Raw genomic sequence first — 15,055 nt, 5'->3', positions numbered from 1 at the left:
TTAAATAATAAATTATCTTCCGCCAATGTCAAAATTTGTGTGTTTTTTCTAGTGGGTCTCATTGGGGTCTAAGCGTGATGCGGGATTGCCGATTTTTCGTTAGCGTGAAACGTGAAGGTCAAATTATTGTGTCGTGAAAACGAAATGAGGTCTTGCGGGACCCGGGAAATTACAAAAAAATGAGAATTGCATACGCACATAGTGTAAGCGGGATACAGGAATCTAACAAAACAGTAAGCGGGATCCGGGATCGGAACCCCACATTGAGACCCCCTTTCTAGTCTCTGCCATTTTTGTTAGTAGCTATAAACAATTAACCCGTAGGTTATTGTATTGTAATCCAAAGGGTACTCTTGATACAGTTTTCAAGCTCTGAGGGATATCCGGCTAAAGATCATTAATCACTTGTACAGGTAGATTAACACACCTGACAGAAGAACTAGATAGATGACAGATTGCATTATTTAATTACGTTTGCAGCAAATGGAAAGATTGATTAAAAAAATGAATGTTTACTCCAGTAATAAAGAAAAAAATCACAAGTCGAACACATGCTTATATTGATGACTTGCACAATCAGCATGTCCCTTTTTAAACGGGTACAAGACAAGACGTTAAACTGAACATTATTCATGCCATTAAACACATGAAACATAAGCACAGCAATTATCAATAATATTTAATAGTATTACAAGTTGAAAAGTAAATACATGAATATTAACTGCAACTTGATAATATCTGAAGAAATTTGGTATTGTAATTCAGAATTCATTCCATAATGTACAATCATATTGAAACATCCAGTCTTCTGGTTTTCATTCAGAATCGAATGGTTGCAGTCTTGTAATTGACTGCTCCATAGGCTTACATGTAAAACGGCTGATCTTTGAAAATAAAGAAATGAAAAATAAAAAAAATGCTACATAGAAAAAAAAGGGATAATCAATAAATGTTTCTATAAATAAAAACCCTATTAAAATTCCCTTGTTTTCATGAGACTACAACTCATGTGCACTTGGTGAATGTTGATGACTATATATGACAAAATCATTTTTAAAGCCTTTCTATTATAATAATTTATTACTTATTTTTAGTTTTTCTTTTTTAGCTCACCTGGCCCGAAGGGCCAAGTGAGCTTTTCCCATCACTTTGCGTCCGGCGTCCGGCGTCGTCGTCGTCCGTCGTCTGTCGTCCGTCGTCGTCCGTCGTCCGTCGTCGTTAACTTTTACAAAAATCTTCTCCTCTGAAACTACTGGGCCAAATTGAACCAAACTTGGCCACAATCATCATTGGGGTATCTAGTTTAAAAAATGTGTGGCGTGACCCGGTCAACCAACCAAGATGGCCGCCACGGCTAAAAATAGAACATAAGGGTAAAATGCAGTTTTTGGCTTATAACTCAAAAACCAAAGCATTTAGAGGAAATCTGACAAGGGGTAAATATGTTTATCAGGTCAAGATCTATCTGCCCTGAAATTTTCAGATGAATCGGTCAACCCGTTGTTGGGTTGCTGCCCCTGAATTGGTCATTTTGAGGAAATTTTGCTGTTTTTGGTTATTATCTTGAATATTATTATAGATAGAGATAAACTGTAAACAGCAATAATGTTCGGCAAAGTTAAATTTACAAATAAGTCAACATGACCGAAATGGTCAGTTGACCCCTTTAGGAGTTATTGCCCTTTATAGTCAATTTTTAACCATTTTTCATAAATCCAAGTAATCTTTTACAAAAATCTTCTCCTCTGAAACTACTGGGCCAAACTAATCCAAACTTGGCCACAATCATCTTTGGGGTATCTAGTTTAAAAAATGTGTGGCTTGACCCTGTCAACCAACTAAGATGGCCGCCACGGCTAAAAATAGAACATAGGGGAATATGCAGTTTTTGGCTTATAACTCAAAAACCAAAGCATTTAGAGGAAATCTGATGGGGGTAAAAATGTTTATCAGGTCAAGATCTATCTGCCCTGAAATTTTCAGATGAATCGGTCAACCTGTTGTTGGGTTGCTGACCCTGAATTGGTAATTTTGAGGAAATTTTGCCGTTTTTGGTTATTATCTTGAATATTATTATAGATAGAGATAAACTGTAAACAGCAATAATGTTCAGCAAAGTTAGATTTACAAATAAGTCAACATGACGGAAATGGTCAGTTGACCCCTTAAGGAGTTATTGCCCTTTATAGTCAATTTTTAACCATTTTTCATAAATCTAAGTAATCTTTTACAAAAATCTTCTCCTCTGAAACTAATGGGCCAAATTAATCCAAAGTTGGCCACAATCATCTTTGGGATATCTAGTTTAAAAAATGTGTGGCGTGACCCGGTCAACTAACCAAGATGGCCGCCACGGCTAAAAATAGAACATAGGGGTAAAATGCAGTTTTTGGCTTATAACTCAAAAACCAAAGCATTTAGAGGAAATCTGACGGGGTATATATGTTTATCAGGTCAAGATCTATCTGCCCTGAAATTTTCAGATGAATCGGTCAACCCGTTGTTGGGTTGCTGCCCCTGAATTGGTCATTTTGAGGAAATTTTGCTGTTTTTGGTTATTATCTTGAATATTATTATAGATAGAGATAAACTGTAAACAGCAATAATGTTCATCAAAGTAAGATTTACAAATAAGTCAACATGACCGAAATGGTCAGTTGACCCCTTTAGGAGTTATTGCCCTTTATAGTCAATTTTTAACCATTTTTCGTAAATCTTAGTTATCTTTTACAAAAATCTTCTCCTCTGAAACTACTGGGCCAAATTAATTCAAACTTAATCACAATCATCTTTGAGGTACTTTGTTTGAAAAATGTGTGGCGTGACCTGGCCATCCAACCAAGATGGCCACCACGGCTAAAAATAGAACATAAGGGTAAAATGTAGTTTTTTGCTTATAACTCTGAAACCAAATCATTTAGAGGAAATCTGACAAGGAGTTAAATTGTTAAGCAAGTCAATATATATCTGCCCTGAAATATTCAAATGAATTGGACAACCGGTTGTTGGGTTGCTGCCCTCCAATTGGTAATTTTTAAAGAAATTTTGCTGTTTTTGGTTATTATCTTGAATACTATTATAGATAGCGATAAACTGTAAACAGCGATAATGTTCATCAAAGTAAGATCTACAAATAAGTCCGCATGACCTAAATGGTCAATTGACCCCTTAAGGAGTTATTGCCCTTTATAGTCAATTTTTAACAATTTTCATTAATTTGGTAAATTTATGTAAATTTTTACCAAATATTTTTCTCTGTTACTAATGGGCAAAGTTCATTATAGATATAATTGTAAGAAGCAAGAATGTTCAGTAAAGTAAGAACTTCAAACACATCACCATCACCAAAATACAATTTTGTCATGAATCCATTTGTGTCCTTTGTTTAATATGCACATAGACCAAGGTGAGCGACACAGGCTCTTTAGAGCCTCTAGTTTAAGGACCTACCACTGGATGATATAACAGATAGGAGAACTCCTGCAAAGGATGGGAATGCTAGTGGCTGTATGAAAAGATTATCCTCTGAGTCTGATCATCAATCATCTAACAAAAGGTTAAGACCAGAGAAACAGATTCAGAATACAAACTGTCAACAGGAAATAAGACAAGATTCCAGGATAAGTGAAACACACCATACACAGGCTAGAGTACCAGCAGTATCCCAGCACATTGTAGTAACAGAGAACCAGGAACCAGCAAGTCATTTTACAAGACAGAGTAAAACTAGACAGCATGAAGAAAGCCATCTAAAGACTCCTGTTAGAACAAAGAGGAAATTCCCAGGTCCTGCCGGACTGTTGCCAAGGATTGTAAGGAAACTTATGCAATCAAGTATAGTTTGGTATCCTCAAGCATATGAATGTCTAGTTGACCACTCCTTCTTAACTAAGATAATAGGCACTCGTGGAAAAACTAACCAACTATACTTTACATATTAATTTACTAAGTTAAAAGTAGTTTTAAAGAATCTAAGTTGTTTTTGCTAACATTTTTTATTGCCATCATCACCAGCACTTAAATAAGTGATCCTGAAATCACCTGATTAAGTTATACAATGATGGGTATTTAACCTATGATGATTTATATAGTACACCATGTTTTAGATGACAATGAAAATACAATCATTTAGATTATAAAGAAATTGTGGAGATAAGCTATCATTCACCATGCTCACAATGGCTACATTTTTAGCTCACCTGGCCCGAAGGGCCAAGTGAGCTTTTCCCATCACTTTGCGTCCGGCGTCCGTCGTCCTGCGTCCGTCGTCGTCCTGCGTCCGTCGTCGTCCGTCGTCGTTAACTTTTACAAAAATCTTCTCCTCTGAAACTACTGGGCCAAATTAAACCAAACTTGGCCACAATCATCATTGGGGTATCTAGTTTAAAAAATGTGTCCGGTGACCCGGCCAACCAACCAAGATGGCCGCCATGGCTAAAAATAGAACATAGGGGTAAAATGCAGTTTTTGGCTTATAACTCAAAAACCAAAGCATTTAGAGGAAATCTGACATGGGGTAAATATGTTGATCAGGTCAAGATCTATCTGCCCTGAAATTTTCAGATGAATCGGTCAACCCGTTGTTGGGTTGCTGCTCCTGAATTGGTCATTTTGAGGAAATTTTGCTGTTTTTGGTTATTATCTTGAATATTATTATAGATAGAGATAAACTGTAAACAGCAATAATGTTCGGCAAAGTTAGATTTACAAATAAGTCAACATGACCGAAATGGTCAGTTGACCCCTTTAGGAGTTATTGCCCTTTATAGTCAATTTTTAACCATTTTTCATAAATATAAGTAATCTTTTACAAAAATCTTCTCCTCTGAAACTACTGGGCCAAATTAATCCAAACTTGGCCACAATCATCTTTGGGGTATCTAGTTTAAAAAATGTGTGGCGTGACCCGGTCAACCAACCAAGATGGCCGCCACGGCTAAAAATAGAACATAGGGGTAAAATGCAGTTTTTGGCTTATAACTCAAAAACCAAAGCATTTAGAGGAAATCTGATGTGGGGTAAAAATGTTTATCAGGTCAAGATCTATCTGCCCTGAAATTTTCAGATGAATCGGTCAACCTGTTGTTGGGTTGCTGCCCCTGAATTGGTAATTTTGATGAAATTTTTGCCGTTTTTGGTTATTATCTTGAATATTATTATAGATAGAGATAAACTGTAAACAGGAATAATGTTCAGCAAAGTTAGATTTACAAATAAGTCAACTTGACCGAAATGGTCAGTTGACCCCTTAAGGAGTTATTGCCCTTTATAGTCAATTTTTAATCATTTTTCGTAAATCTTAGTTATCTTTTACAAAAATCTTCTCTTCTGAAACTACTGGGCCAAATTAATTCAAACTTGGCCACAATCATCTTTGAGGTACCTTGTTTGAAAAATGTGTCCGATGACCTGGCCATCCAACCAAGATGGCCACCACGGCTAAAAATAGAACAGGGGTAAAATGTAGTTTTTTGCTTTTAACTCTGAAACCCAAATCATTTAGAGGAAATCTGACAAGGAGTTAAATTGTTAATCAAGTCAATATATATCTGCCCTGAAATATTCAAATGAATTGGACAACCGGTTGTTGGGTTGCTGCCCTCCAATTGGTAATTTTTAAAGAAATTTTGCTGTTTTTGGTTATTATCTTGAATACTATTATAGATAGCTATAAACTGTAAACAGCGATAATGTTCATCAAAGTAAGATCTACAAATAAGTCCACATGACCTAAATGGTCAATTGACCCCTTAAGGAGTTATTGCCCTTTATAGTCAATTTTTAACAATTTTCATTAATTTGGTAAATTTATGTAAATTTTTACCAAATATTTTTCTCTGTTCCTAATGGGCAAAGTTCATTACAGATATAATTGTTAGAAGCAAGAATGTTCAGTAAAGTAAGAACTTCAAACACATCACCATCACCAAAATACAATTTTGTCATGAATCCATTTGTGTCCTTTGTTTAATATGCACATAGACCAAGGTAAGCGACACAGGCTCTTTAGAGCCTCTAGTTTTTTTATATTTCTCAATTAAATATAAAAATTCATATGTTTTTCAGAGTCCAGGAAGCATAAAAGACAATCAACAGTTACAAAAGCAGACAGTGTCAACAAGCCCAGAGATCTTGCATCAACAGGTGGGTCAAATCTTTAAAAAAATAATCAAATTTGTAAAGTACGATATTAAACAAGTTTGCTGGTCCATCTGTCCATCCCATATTCATTTCCACACTCTAGCTTAAATTTTCCTCACCCAAATTTATGAAACTCATACACAATGCTAAGAACCAAAACAGACAGACAAAGTTTAAATTTGGTCGGTGTGAGTAGCTTACTGTACTAGAGTTTTTTCCATTGACATTTTTCTAATTTTTAACGTCTTAAGTTTGTCTCATCATCCAAATTTGATGAACTCATAAACGCAATGCTAAGAACCACAACACATAGACAGAGTTCGTATTTGGGTTGTAAGTCATTTAATGTTTTAGACCATGAACACTCATCCCCCTTTTTAACTTGGGGCATCTGTATCCTTAGTCATATTCTTCTTATATTTGTTATTAGAATTGCATAATGATAGTGATAACACAAATGATTTAAATGATTAAAAAATTGAAAATAAATAGTGTTCCCTAACAGCCCTATACTTTTTCAGGAAAAAACATGATGACATATGTAAACATACATAAAGGAATTAACAGTTTCTCTTACCTGTACTTCTTGCTTTAAGTTCTGCATGGATAAAAAAATTACTCCTGCCCGACAATTACAATTTTGGAGTAAAAAATGTCAAATCCTGATTTTGATACTTAACTAGTGTTCCATCAATATTTTTAATTTGCCTACTTAGAGTGAGTGGGGACTTTGGGTTTAGACTCTCCCCCTAGTATCCCCAACAGTGGTCTATGTTCATTGTATCTTACATATTTTCAAAAAAATCTACTATTAACTCAGATATAAATTTTATCATTATAGGATGAATCAGTAATCTTGAGTTCACAGTCAGGAGAGGAGGTATTTAATGAGGTGGCTTGGCAGACATTACTTATTGATCTTGGAGAGGATGGTAGAGAACAAATGGTCAAATTCTCTATAGCTACAAGCTTTCTAAAAGTAAGTTATATAATTATTTTACTTTACATGGACAAAAAGTAAGTTATATAATTATTTTACTTTACATGGACAAAAAGTAAGATTTGTTATGTTATAAGGAATTATTATATTATATGTTTAAAAAGTTTACTGAAATAAAAAGACTTAAGCATATTTTCTCAAAAGGAAAATCCAGGTTGGAGTAATACATGTATGTGCATGTTTGAATTATGTTTTATGTATGTTATAAATCCAACATGAGAATTTGAGTCACATCAGTGAACACAAATTTGACAGCCAATGTCCCAATGAATGATCTATATAAATTTCATCTTTTCAGTGACTAACAATTACAACTTTTCACATGGTCATCCATCATGAAATTTATAAACTTATTATCTCTCTTTGACTTAAAATAGTTTCAAGCTTTAAACATAAAGGAAACATGACCATGATGACTAGGTATAAAACTGTGTCAAGTTTTTGACAATAAAGAGTTGATTGATAAATAATTTTCAGGAGATAAATCGTAAATTAAAAAGGTTATTTTCACAGGGATTTGATTTCATAATTCCTAGAACATAGTCTTGACAAGATCTTGATTCAATGTTCATGTCTTCCATGCTGTTGATTCTAACGTTCCTCTGGTTCAAATTGGCAAGATGGGATTTATTCAAGATTTTGACTTAAACACAAATTATGCACACAAAAAAAAGTTGTAGCTAAAATTTCACATTTTACTGTTAACTTCCTGTGGACATAATTTTACTCTACATGTATGATGTTATGTTGACTTTGGGATTATATTTTTAACCCCCGCTTTAAAAAAGTGGGTGTATACTGTCTGTCTGTTCTGTCTGTGCTGTCTGGTCTGTCTGTCTGTCTTGTCTGGTCTGGTCTGTCTGTCTGTCTGTCTGTCTGTCTGTCTGTCTGTCTGTCTGTCTGTCTGTCTGTCTGTCTGTCTGTCTGTCTGTCTGTCTGTCTGTCTGTCTGTCTGTCTGTCTGTCTGTCTGTCTGTCTGTCTGTCTGTCTGTCTGTCTGTCTGTCTGTCTGTCTGTCTGTCTGTCTGTCTGTCTGTCTGTCTGTCTGTCTGTCTGTCTGTCTGTCTGTCTGTCTGTCTGTCTGTCTGTCTGTCTGTCTGTCCTGTCCTGTCCTGTCCTGTCCTGTCCTGTCCTGGTCTGGTCTGGTCTGGTCTGGTCTGGTCTGTCTGTCTGTCTGTCTGTCTGTCTAAAACTATTGACTTGAGCTCCCTTTTGATTTTTATAAATTTTAGATTTTATGTTTCCAGGTGATTGGTTTTTGAACAGATAAATCATTTTAAGGAGGGGTATTTGCAAAAAAAATACCAGATGAGAGAATGTTAAATTTCGCAAGCTGTAAGGCGAGGGAAATTCATTCTCAAGACTGGTATTTTTCGCAAATACGCCTCAAGAACATATGCTATATCTGTTTAATTACACTGAATGTTAACCTTCAAAAACTCATTGATGATCGTGACATTACAAGCGTCCAGTTGGATAAAGTATTTTTTGGCAAATACCCCGGCAGAGAGGGTAAAAAAGGCATATCCTTTTTGCAGATAACCAGGCGGGTTAAAAAATGAACGATATTCATTTGATAACAGTAAATTGGTAAAAAATATACTGGCTATCAACCAATCAAAACCCAGGATTCTTACATAAGCCATTAAGGTGTAATTATATTCATAAACTAGAGGCTCTAAAGAGCCTGTGTCGCTCACCTTGGTCTATGTGCATATTAAACAAAGGACACAAATGGATTCATGACAAAATTGTATTTTGGTGATGGTGATGTGTTTGAAGTTCTTACTTTACTGAATGATTTTGCTTCTTACAACTATATCTATAATGAACTTTGCCCATTAGTAACAGAGAACTATATTTGGTAAAAATTTACATAAATTTACCAAATTAATGAAAATTGTTAAAAATTGACTATAAAGGGCAATAACTCCTTAAGGGGTCAATTGACCATTTAGGTCATGTTGACTTATTTGTAGATCTTACTTTGCTGAACATTATTGCTGTTTACAGTTAATCGCTATCTATAATAGTATTCAAGATAACCAAAAACGGCAAAATTTCTTTAAAAATTACCAATTGGAGGGCAGCAACCCAACAACCAGTTGTCCAATTCATCTGAAAAATTCAGGGCAGATAGATATTGACTTGATTAACAATTTAACTTCTTGTCAGATTTGCTCTAGATGCTTTGGTTTCATAGTTATAAGCCAGAAACTGCATTTTACCCCCTATGTTCTATTTTTAGCCGTGGCGGCCATCTTGGTTGAATGGCCAGGTCATCGGACACATTTTTCAAACTAGATACCCCAAAGATGATTGTGGCCTAGTAGTTTCAGTGGAGATTTTGTAAAAGATTACTTAGATTTATGAAAAATGGTTAAAAATTGACTATAAAGGGCAATAACTCCTAAAGGGGTCAACTGACCATTTTGGTCATGTTGACTTATTTGTAGATCTTACTTTGCTGAACATTATTGCTGTTTACAATTTATCTCTATCTATAATAATATTCAAGATAATAACAAAAAACAGCAAAATTTCCTCAAAATTACCAATTCAGGGGCAGCAACCCAACAACCGATTGACCGATTCATCTGAAAATTTCAGGGCAGATAGATCTTGACCTGATAAACATTTATATCCCCATGTCAGATCTCCTCAAAATGCTTTGGTTTTTGAGTTATAAGCCAAAAACTGCATTTTACCCCTATGTTCTATTTTTAGCGGTGGCGGCCATCTTGGTTGGTTGACCAGGTCACGCCACACATTTTTTAAACTAGATACCCCAAAGATGATTGTGGCCAAGTTTGAATTAATTTGGCCCAGTGGTTTCAGAGGAGAAGATTTTTGTAAAAGATTACTTTAATTTACGAAAAATGGTTAAAAATTGACTATAAAGGGCAATAACTCCTAAACGGGTCAACTGACCATTTTGGTCATGTTGACTTATTTGTAGATCTTACTTTGCTGAACATTATTGCTGTTTACAGTTTATCTCTATCTATAACAATATTCAAGATAATAACCAAAAACAGCAAAATTTCCTCAAAATTACCAATTATGGGGCAGCAACCCAACAACCGATTGACCGATTCATCTGAAAATTTCAGGGCAGATAGATCTTGACCTGATAAACATTTTTACCCCATGTCAGATTTGCTCTAAATGCTTTGGTTTTTGAGTTATAAGCCAAAAACTGCATTTTACCCCTATGTTCTATTTTTAGCCGTGGCGGCCATCTTGGTTGGTTGACCGGGTCACGCCACACATTTTTTAAACTAGATACCCCAATGATGATTGTGGCCAAGTTTGGTTTGATTTGGCCCAGTAGTTTCAGAGGAGAAGATTTTTGTAAAAGTTAACGACGACGACGACGACGGACGACGGACGACGGACGACGGACGACGGACGCCGGACGCCAAGTGATGAGAAAAGCTCACTTGGCCCTTCGGGCCAGGTGAGCTAAAAAGGGGTGATTTTCCTGTTTTCAGACAATACCTTTAAAGTGCTTTGAGCAGTTTTCATGAAACCTTGGTGACTAGTTTAGATCTATTATTGTGAACCAAATGGAAGTTTACCATAGAGTCGTCTGCTCTTGACCAAGGTATTTAAACTTTTGCAAGTTAACCTGTCCCATTGAATCAATACAATAGCTATTGTTCTCTGTGTAGTTTATTCACTTGGACATTTGAATTTCTTCTAGGAGAAATCTATCACTCATTGATTAATTTGCCTGACCAAAATAATATCTTCTTTGTTGATTGAAATACATGTATAAACTCACATAAACTGCAAGTGATACAGTATTTATTCAATATCAATAATATATTTTCAATCTGTTCAATATAAGCACTGATTTAATTATAAAAAAGTTTATTTCTGATTTTTTTTAACTACTGCATGCATTTATGTTTCAAAGAATTTGCATGTTTTTTGTGGTTATTCAGTTATAAAGAATACAAAATTTATGAAGACCTTTATTTAAATATTATCATTTCAAGTTTTTATTTGTGAACAGACTAAAAAAAATCAAATTTTAATAGGTAAAATGTTGAAATTTGATCAGAAATCAACTTTTAATTTTTAAATCTGTTTATATCAAACAAATTAAAAATGTGTTATTGATTGAATAAATACAACATCACATGCAGTTTTATAATTACTTATTTGTACATGTATTTTTCATCATTGACAGTTCAAGTTTTTGTTCCAGTAAATTAATCAGTGAGTGATAGATTTCTCTTGCAAGAAATGTAAAGGTCCCATTGAATAAACTTAACAGAGAACAATAGCTATTGTATTTGTTAGATTGGACAATAGAACTTACAAAAGTTTAAATGGACAGGTAACTTGCCGGTGAATCTGTGGAAAACTACGATAGGGTTCGCAATAAGATAACCTCCCTTTAGTTTTTCAAAAATTTTTGATTTATAGAGAATATTGAGAAGTTTTTATACCCCACGCAACGGGTTGTTGAGGGTATAATGTTTTGACCCGTCCGTCCCTCAGTCCGTCCGTCCGTCCGTCCGTCCGTCCGTCAGTCCTTTGCTAGTAGTCTGTTGTTATTTATGTATTATTGTCATTTTGTTTATTTTCTTTGGTTACATCTTCTGACATCAGACTCGGACTTCTCTTGAACTGAATTTTAATGTGCGTATTGTTATGCGTTTACTTTTCTACATTGGTTAGAGGTATAGGGGGAGGGTTGAGATCTCACAAACATGTTTAACCCCGCCGCATTTTTGCGCCTGTCCCAAGTCAGGAGCCTCTGGCCTTTGTTAGTCTTGTATTATTTTAATTTTAGTTTCTTGTGTACAATTTGGAAATTAGTATGGCGTTCATTATCACTGGACTAGTATATATTTGTTTAGGGGCCAGCTGAAGGACCCCTCCGGGTGCGAGAATTTTTCGCTACATTGAAGACCTCAGGCGCGGATCCAGAGGGGGGGTTCCGGGGGTTGGAACCCCCCCTTTTTTTTGGACGATCAATGCATTTGAATGGGGACATGTAATTGGAACCCCCCCTTTGTCCTGGGTTAGGAACCCCCCCTTTTAAAAATGGCTGGATCCGCCCCTGTACCTGTTGGTGACCCTCTGCTGTTGTTTTTTATTTGGTCGGGTTGTTGTCTCTTTGACACATTCCCCATTTCCATTCTCAATTTTACTGTTTCTTGTCATCGCAACGTCTCTCAAACCACACAACAGAATTTCACGAAACCTTTTCAGATAATAAGGACATACTATGTAGTTGTGCATATCGACAGGAAATTGTGATTCAATTATTTTTCTAGGAGTTATGCCCCTTTGAACTTATTTACTTTAATTTACTACTGCAACAGTTTGTCATTGCAACTCCTCTCAAACCACACAACAGAATTTCATGAAACCTTTTCAGATAATAAGGACATACTATGTAGATGTGCATATCGACAGGAAATTACAATTCAATTTTTTTCCCAGGAGTTACGCCCCTTTGAACATATTTGCCCAATATACTACTGCAACCTTTTGTCATCGCAACTCCTCTCAAACCACACAACAGAATTTCATGAAACCTTTTCGGATAATAAGGACATACTATGTAGATGTGTATATCGACAGGAAATTATGATTCAATTTTTTTCTAGGAGTTGCGCCCCTTTGAACTTATTTGTTTCAATGTACTTCTGCAACAGTTTGTCATCGCAACTCCTCTGAAACCACACAACATAATTTCATAAAAACTTTGTAGATAATAAGGACAAACTATGTAGATGTGCATATTGACAGGAAATTATGACTCAATTTTTTTTTCTTATACAATTTTTTTTTCTTACACATATTTTATTCCTCCAATGACAATGTGGGGACGTGGGGTATGTGAGCTAAGGTTCTTTAATTTAACTTTATTCTTAGAAAATGTGACTGGCGTATAATGCTCTTATGCACAACTGTTTATTGGTTAAAGTAGTTTACATAAACTTGAACCTGAGCTCATGTTTTTTTTATTATGAGATATTCATAGCACACCTGACCAAAAGAGTCATAGGATTTGCATCTGTTAATATCTTTAAATTTTACAAAAAATCTTCTCCTCTGAAACTGCTAGGCCAATTGGAATCAACTTGGCAAAAATCATTTTTAGGGTATTTTATTTTGAAACTTAATTGACACCACAGGTTAGCCAATACCATTAAGATAGATAAAAACTTTAAATACAGAAATGATCAGCAGGTCAAGATCTACACATATGTCGTCAAACATGTCAAAACTGAATTAATAGTTAACTCATTATGGAGTTATTGCCCTTTAAAGTGTTATATTTTTACAAGTTGAACATGCAGGTGAGCAACAAACACAGCCTCTAGTTTTATAGAATGAGTGGTTTCATTGTTCACTAATCATGAGCAGGGAGTCTGATAGTGCAAGCTGGGCATGGTGTCCTACATGTACATTTTCTTGCTTTTATTTGCTTTTCAAAGGGAGATAATTCAGATAATGTAATTTCAAATAAGAATGAGCAGTTAATATCTTCATTTTTTTCCGAAAGAAAATTTTAAGCACTCATATATTATTTTTCTCAAATGCCTTTTCTGTGTAGGTTATTCATAAAAAAAAAGTTTAAAACGTGTTGATTTTTCTCAATCTTTAGCTTGGAAACAGGAATGGTGAGCTATACTTTTATTATATATTTTGAAAACTTCAATGCTTCCTTCTTATTTATTGAAAAGGAACTCCAGAAGGACTGGAGTGCAGTCGTTCCTTGCTGCAAGTAGTTGAAATTTTGCTAATGTTAGGCCTAAGAAGGGAAAACATTTCAAGTTGATTTAAACGAAGGTAAATCATAACCAATTTCTGTTTTTAATGCTTTTTCCTTTATTTATGTATACCTTCATCAGTTTTAAAGATACATGTATATAGTATAAAATACATTTTTAGGCCAAAAAGAAACTACTACCTAAAGGAAAGGTACCCCTAGTGATAGCTGTTATAGAGAGTGTGGACTGGCAGGGGTCTGATGCTAGTATTTGTTTAAAAGATAAATCTGGTAGGTAAAGGTATATTTATATGCATGTTAGTTGGCCAAATAAAAATATATGTGTGGTTCCAGTTACATACTTTTAAAAAACAGGGTCTGTAGGTCGGCATTTTTTTTTTTTTTTGATTGTCAAAATCCGGAAAAAAAATCGGGTGCTTACCAAAATTGTTTCCGGTATTATACACGCCCCAACCGGAAGTCCGCCATTTTTACATGTGTTTGGTTGTAAAATAAACAGTCATGATACGTTTTTAGTTAATTTTGCTGCAATCTGTTATGAATTCTTGAATTTTAGCCGTAACAGATACTCTGATGGAAATTTAAATGACAGAAATATATGATTTTAATTATTTTATATCACATTCCTCAAAATTTGATCGTTTGAAAATTTATTTTTCAGAAATGAATAAAAAAGTTCTAGGGTCGGGGGGTTTGAACTAGGGTCGGTCGGGTAACTGGAACCACACATATATTTTTATTTGGCCTAATAAAATAGTTAACTGTGAAAATCCTTTTTAAAAACAAAGTTCTGTGAGTTCATTGATATTCGTTAGATACTAATGTTCGTGGATTTCGTGGGTACAAGAGAACCACGAATTCAAATGATCAATGAATTACAAATTTTCTGAAGGAATGTATGCAGAATTTGCCAAAACCATGAAATCAAATATCCACTAATATGCAAATTTTGCTCAACCATGAAAATAAATGAATCCACAGTATACTCATCAACATAAAAAAACTCACTACTTTTTCCCATATAGTTTTCTAGATTTTTTATTTTCCATGTGTCCCCATGTATATTTTTTTTCAATGTTGCATTACATTTTAATACTATTTACCTTCCGGGGCATAGTTGTTTGCATTATTTCATCACGATTTTTCCCTTGCACT

General features: G+C 34.8%; 1 protein-coding gene across 1 annotated transcript in view; it reads left to right on the top strand.

The window, feature by feature from the left end:
- Positions 1-15,055, top strand: part of LOC139510435 (putative uncharacterized protein DDB_G0282133) — a 29,395-nt gene that overhangs the window by 388 nt on the left and 13,952 nt on the right. The window contains exons 2-5 of the mRNA XM_071297021.1: positions 3,444-3,812; positions 6,067-6,144; positions 6,983-7,120; positions 14,062-14,170. Coding sequence (XP_071153122.1) covers positions 3,444-3,812; positions 6,067-6,144; positions 6,983-7,120; positions 14,062-14,170 — 694 coding nt within the window. The remainder of the gene's footprint in view (positions 1-3,443; positions 3,813-6,066; positions 6,145-6,982; positions 7,121-14,061; positions 14,171-15,055) is intronic.

Source organism: Mytilus edulis, chromosome 1 (assembly GCF_963676685.1).
Source record: "Mytilus edulis chromosome 1, xbMytEdul2.2, whole genome shotgun sequence".
Taxonomy (NCBI): domain Eukaryota; kingdom Metazoa; phylum Mollusca; class Bivalvia; order Mytilida; family Mytilidae; genus Mytilus; species Mytilus edulis.
Note: the sequence above shows the minus strand (reverse complement) of the source record. Positions and strands in the feature narration are given on the sequence as shown.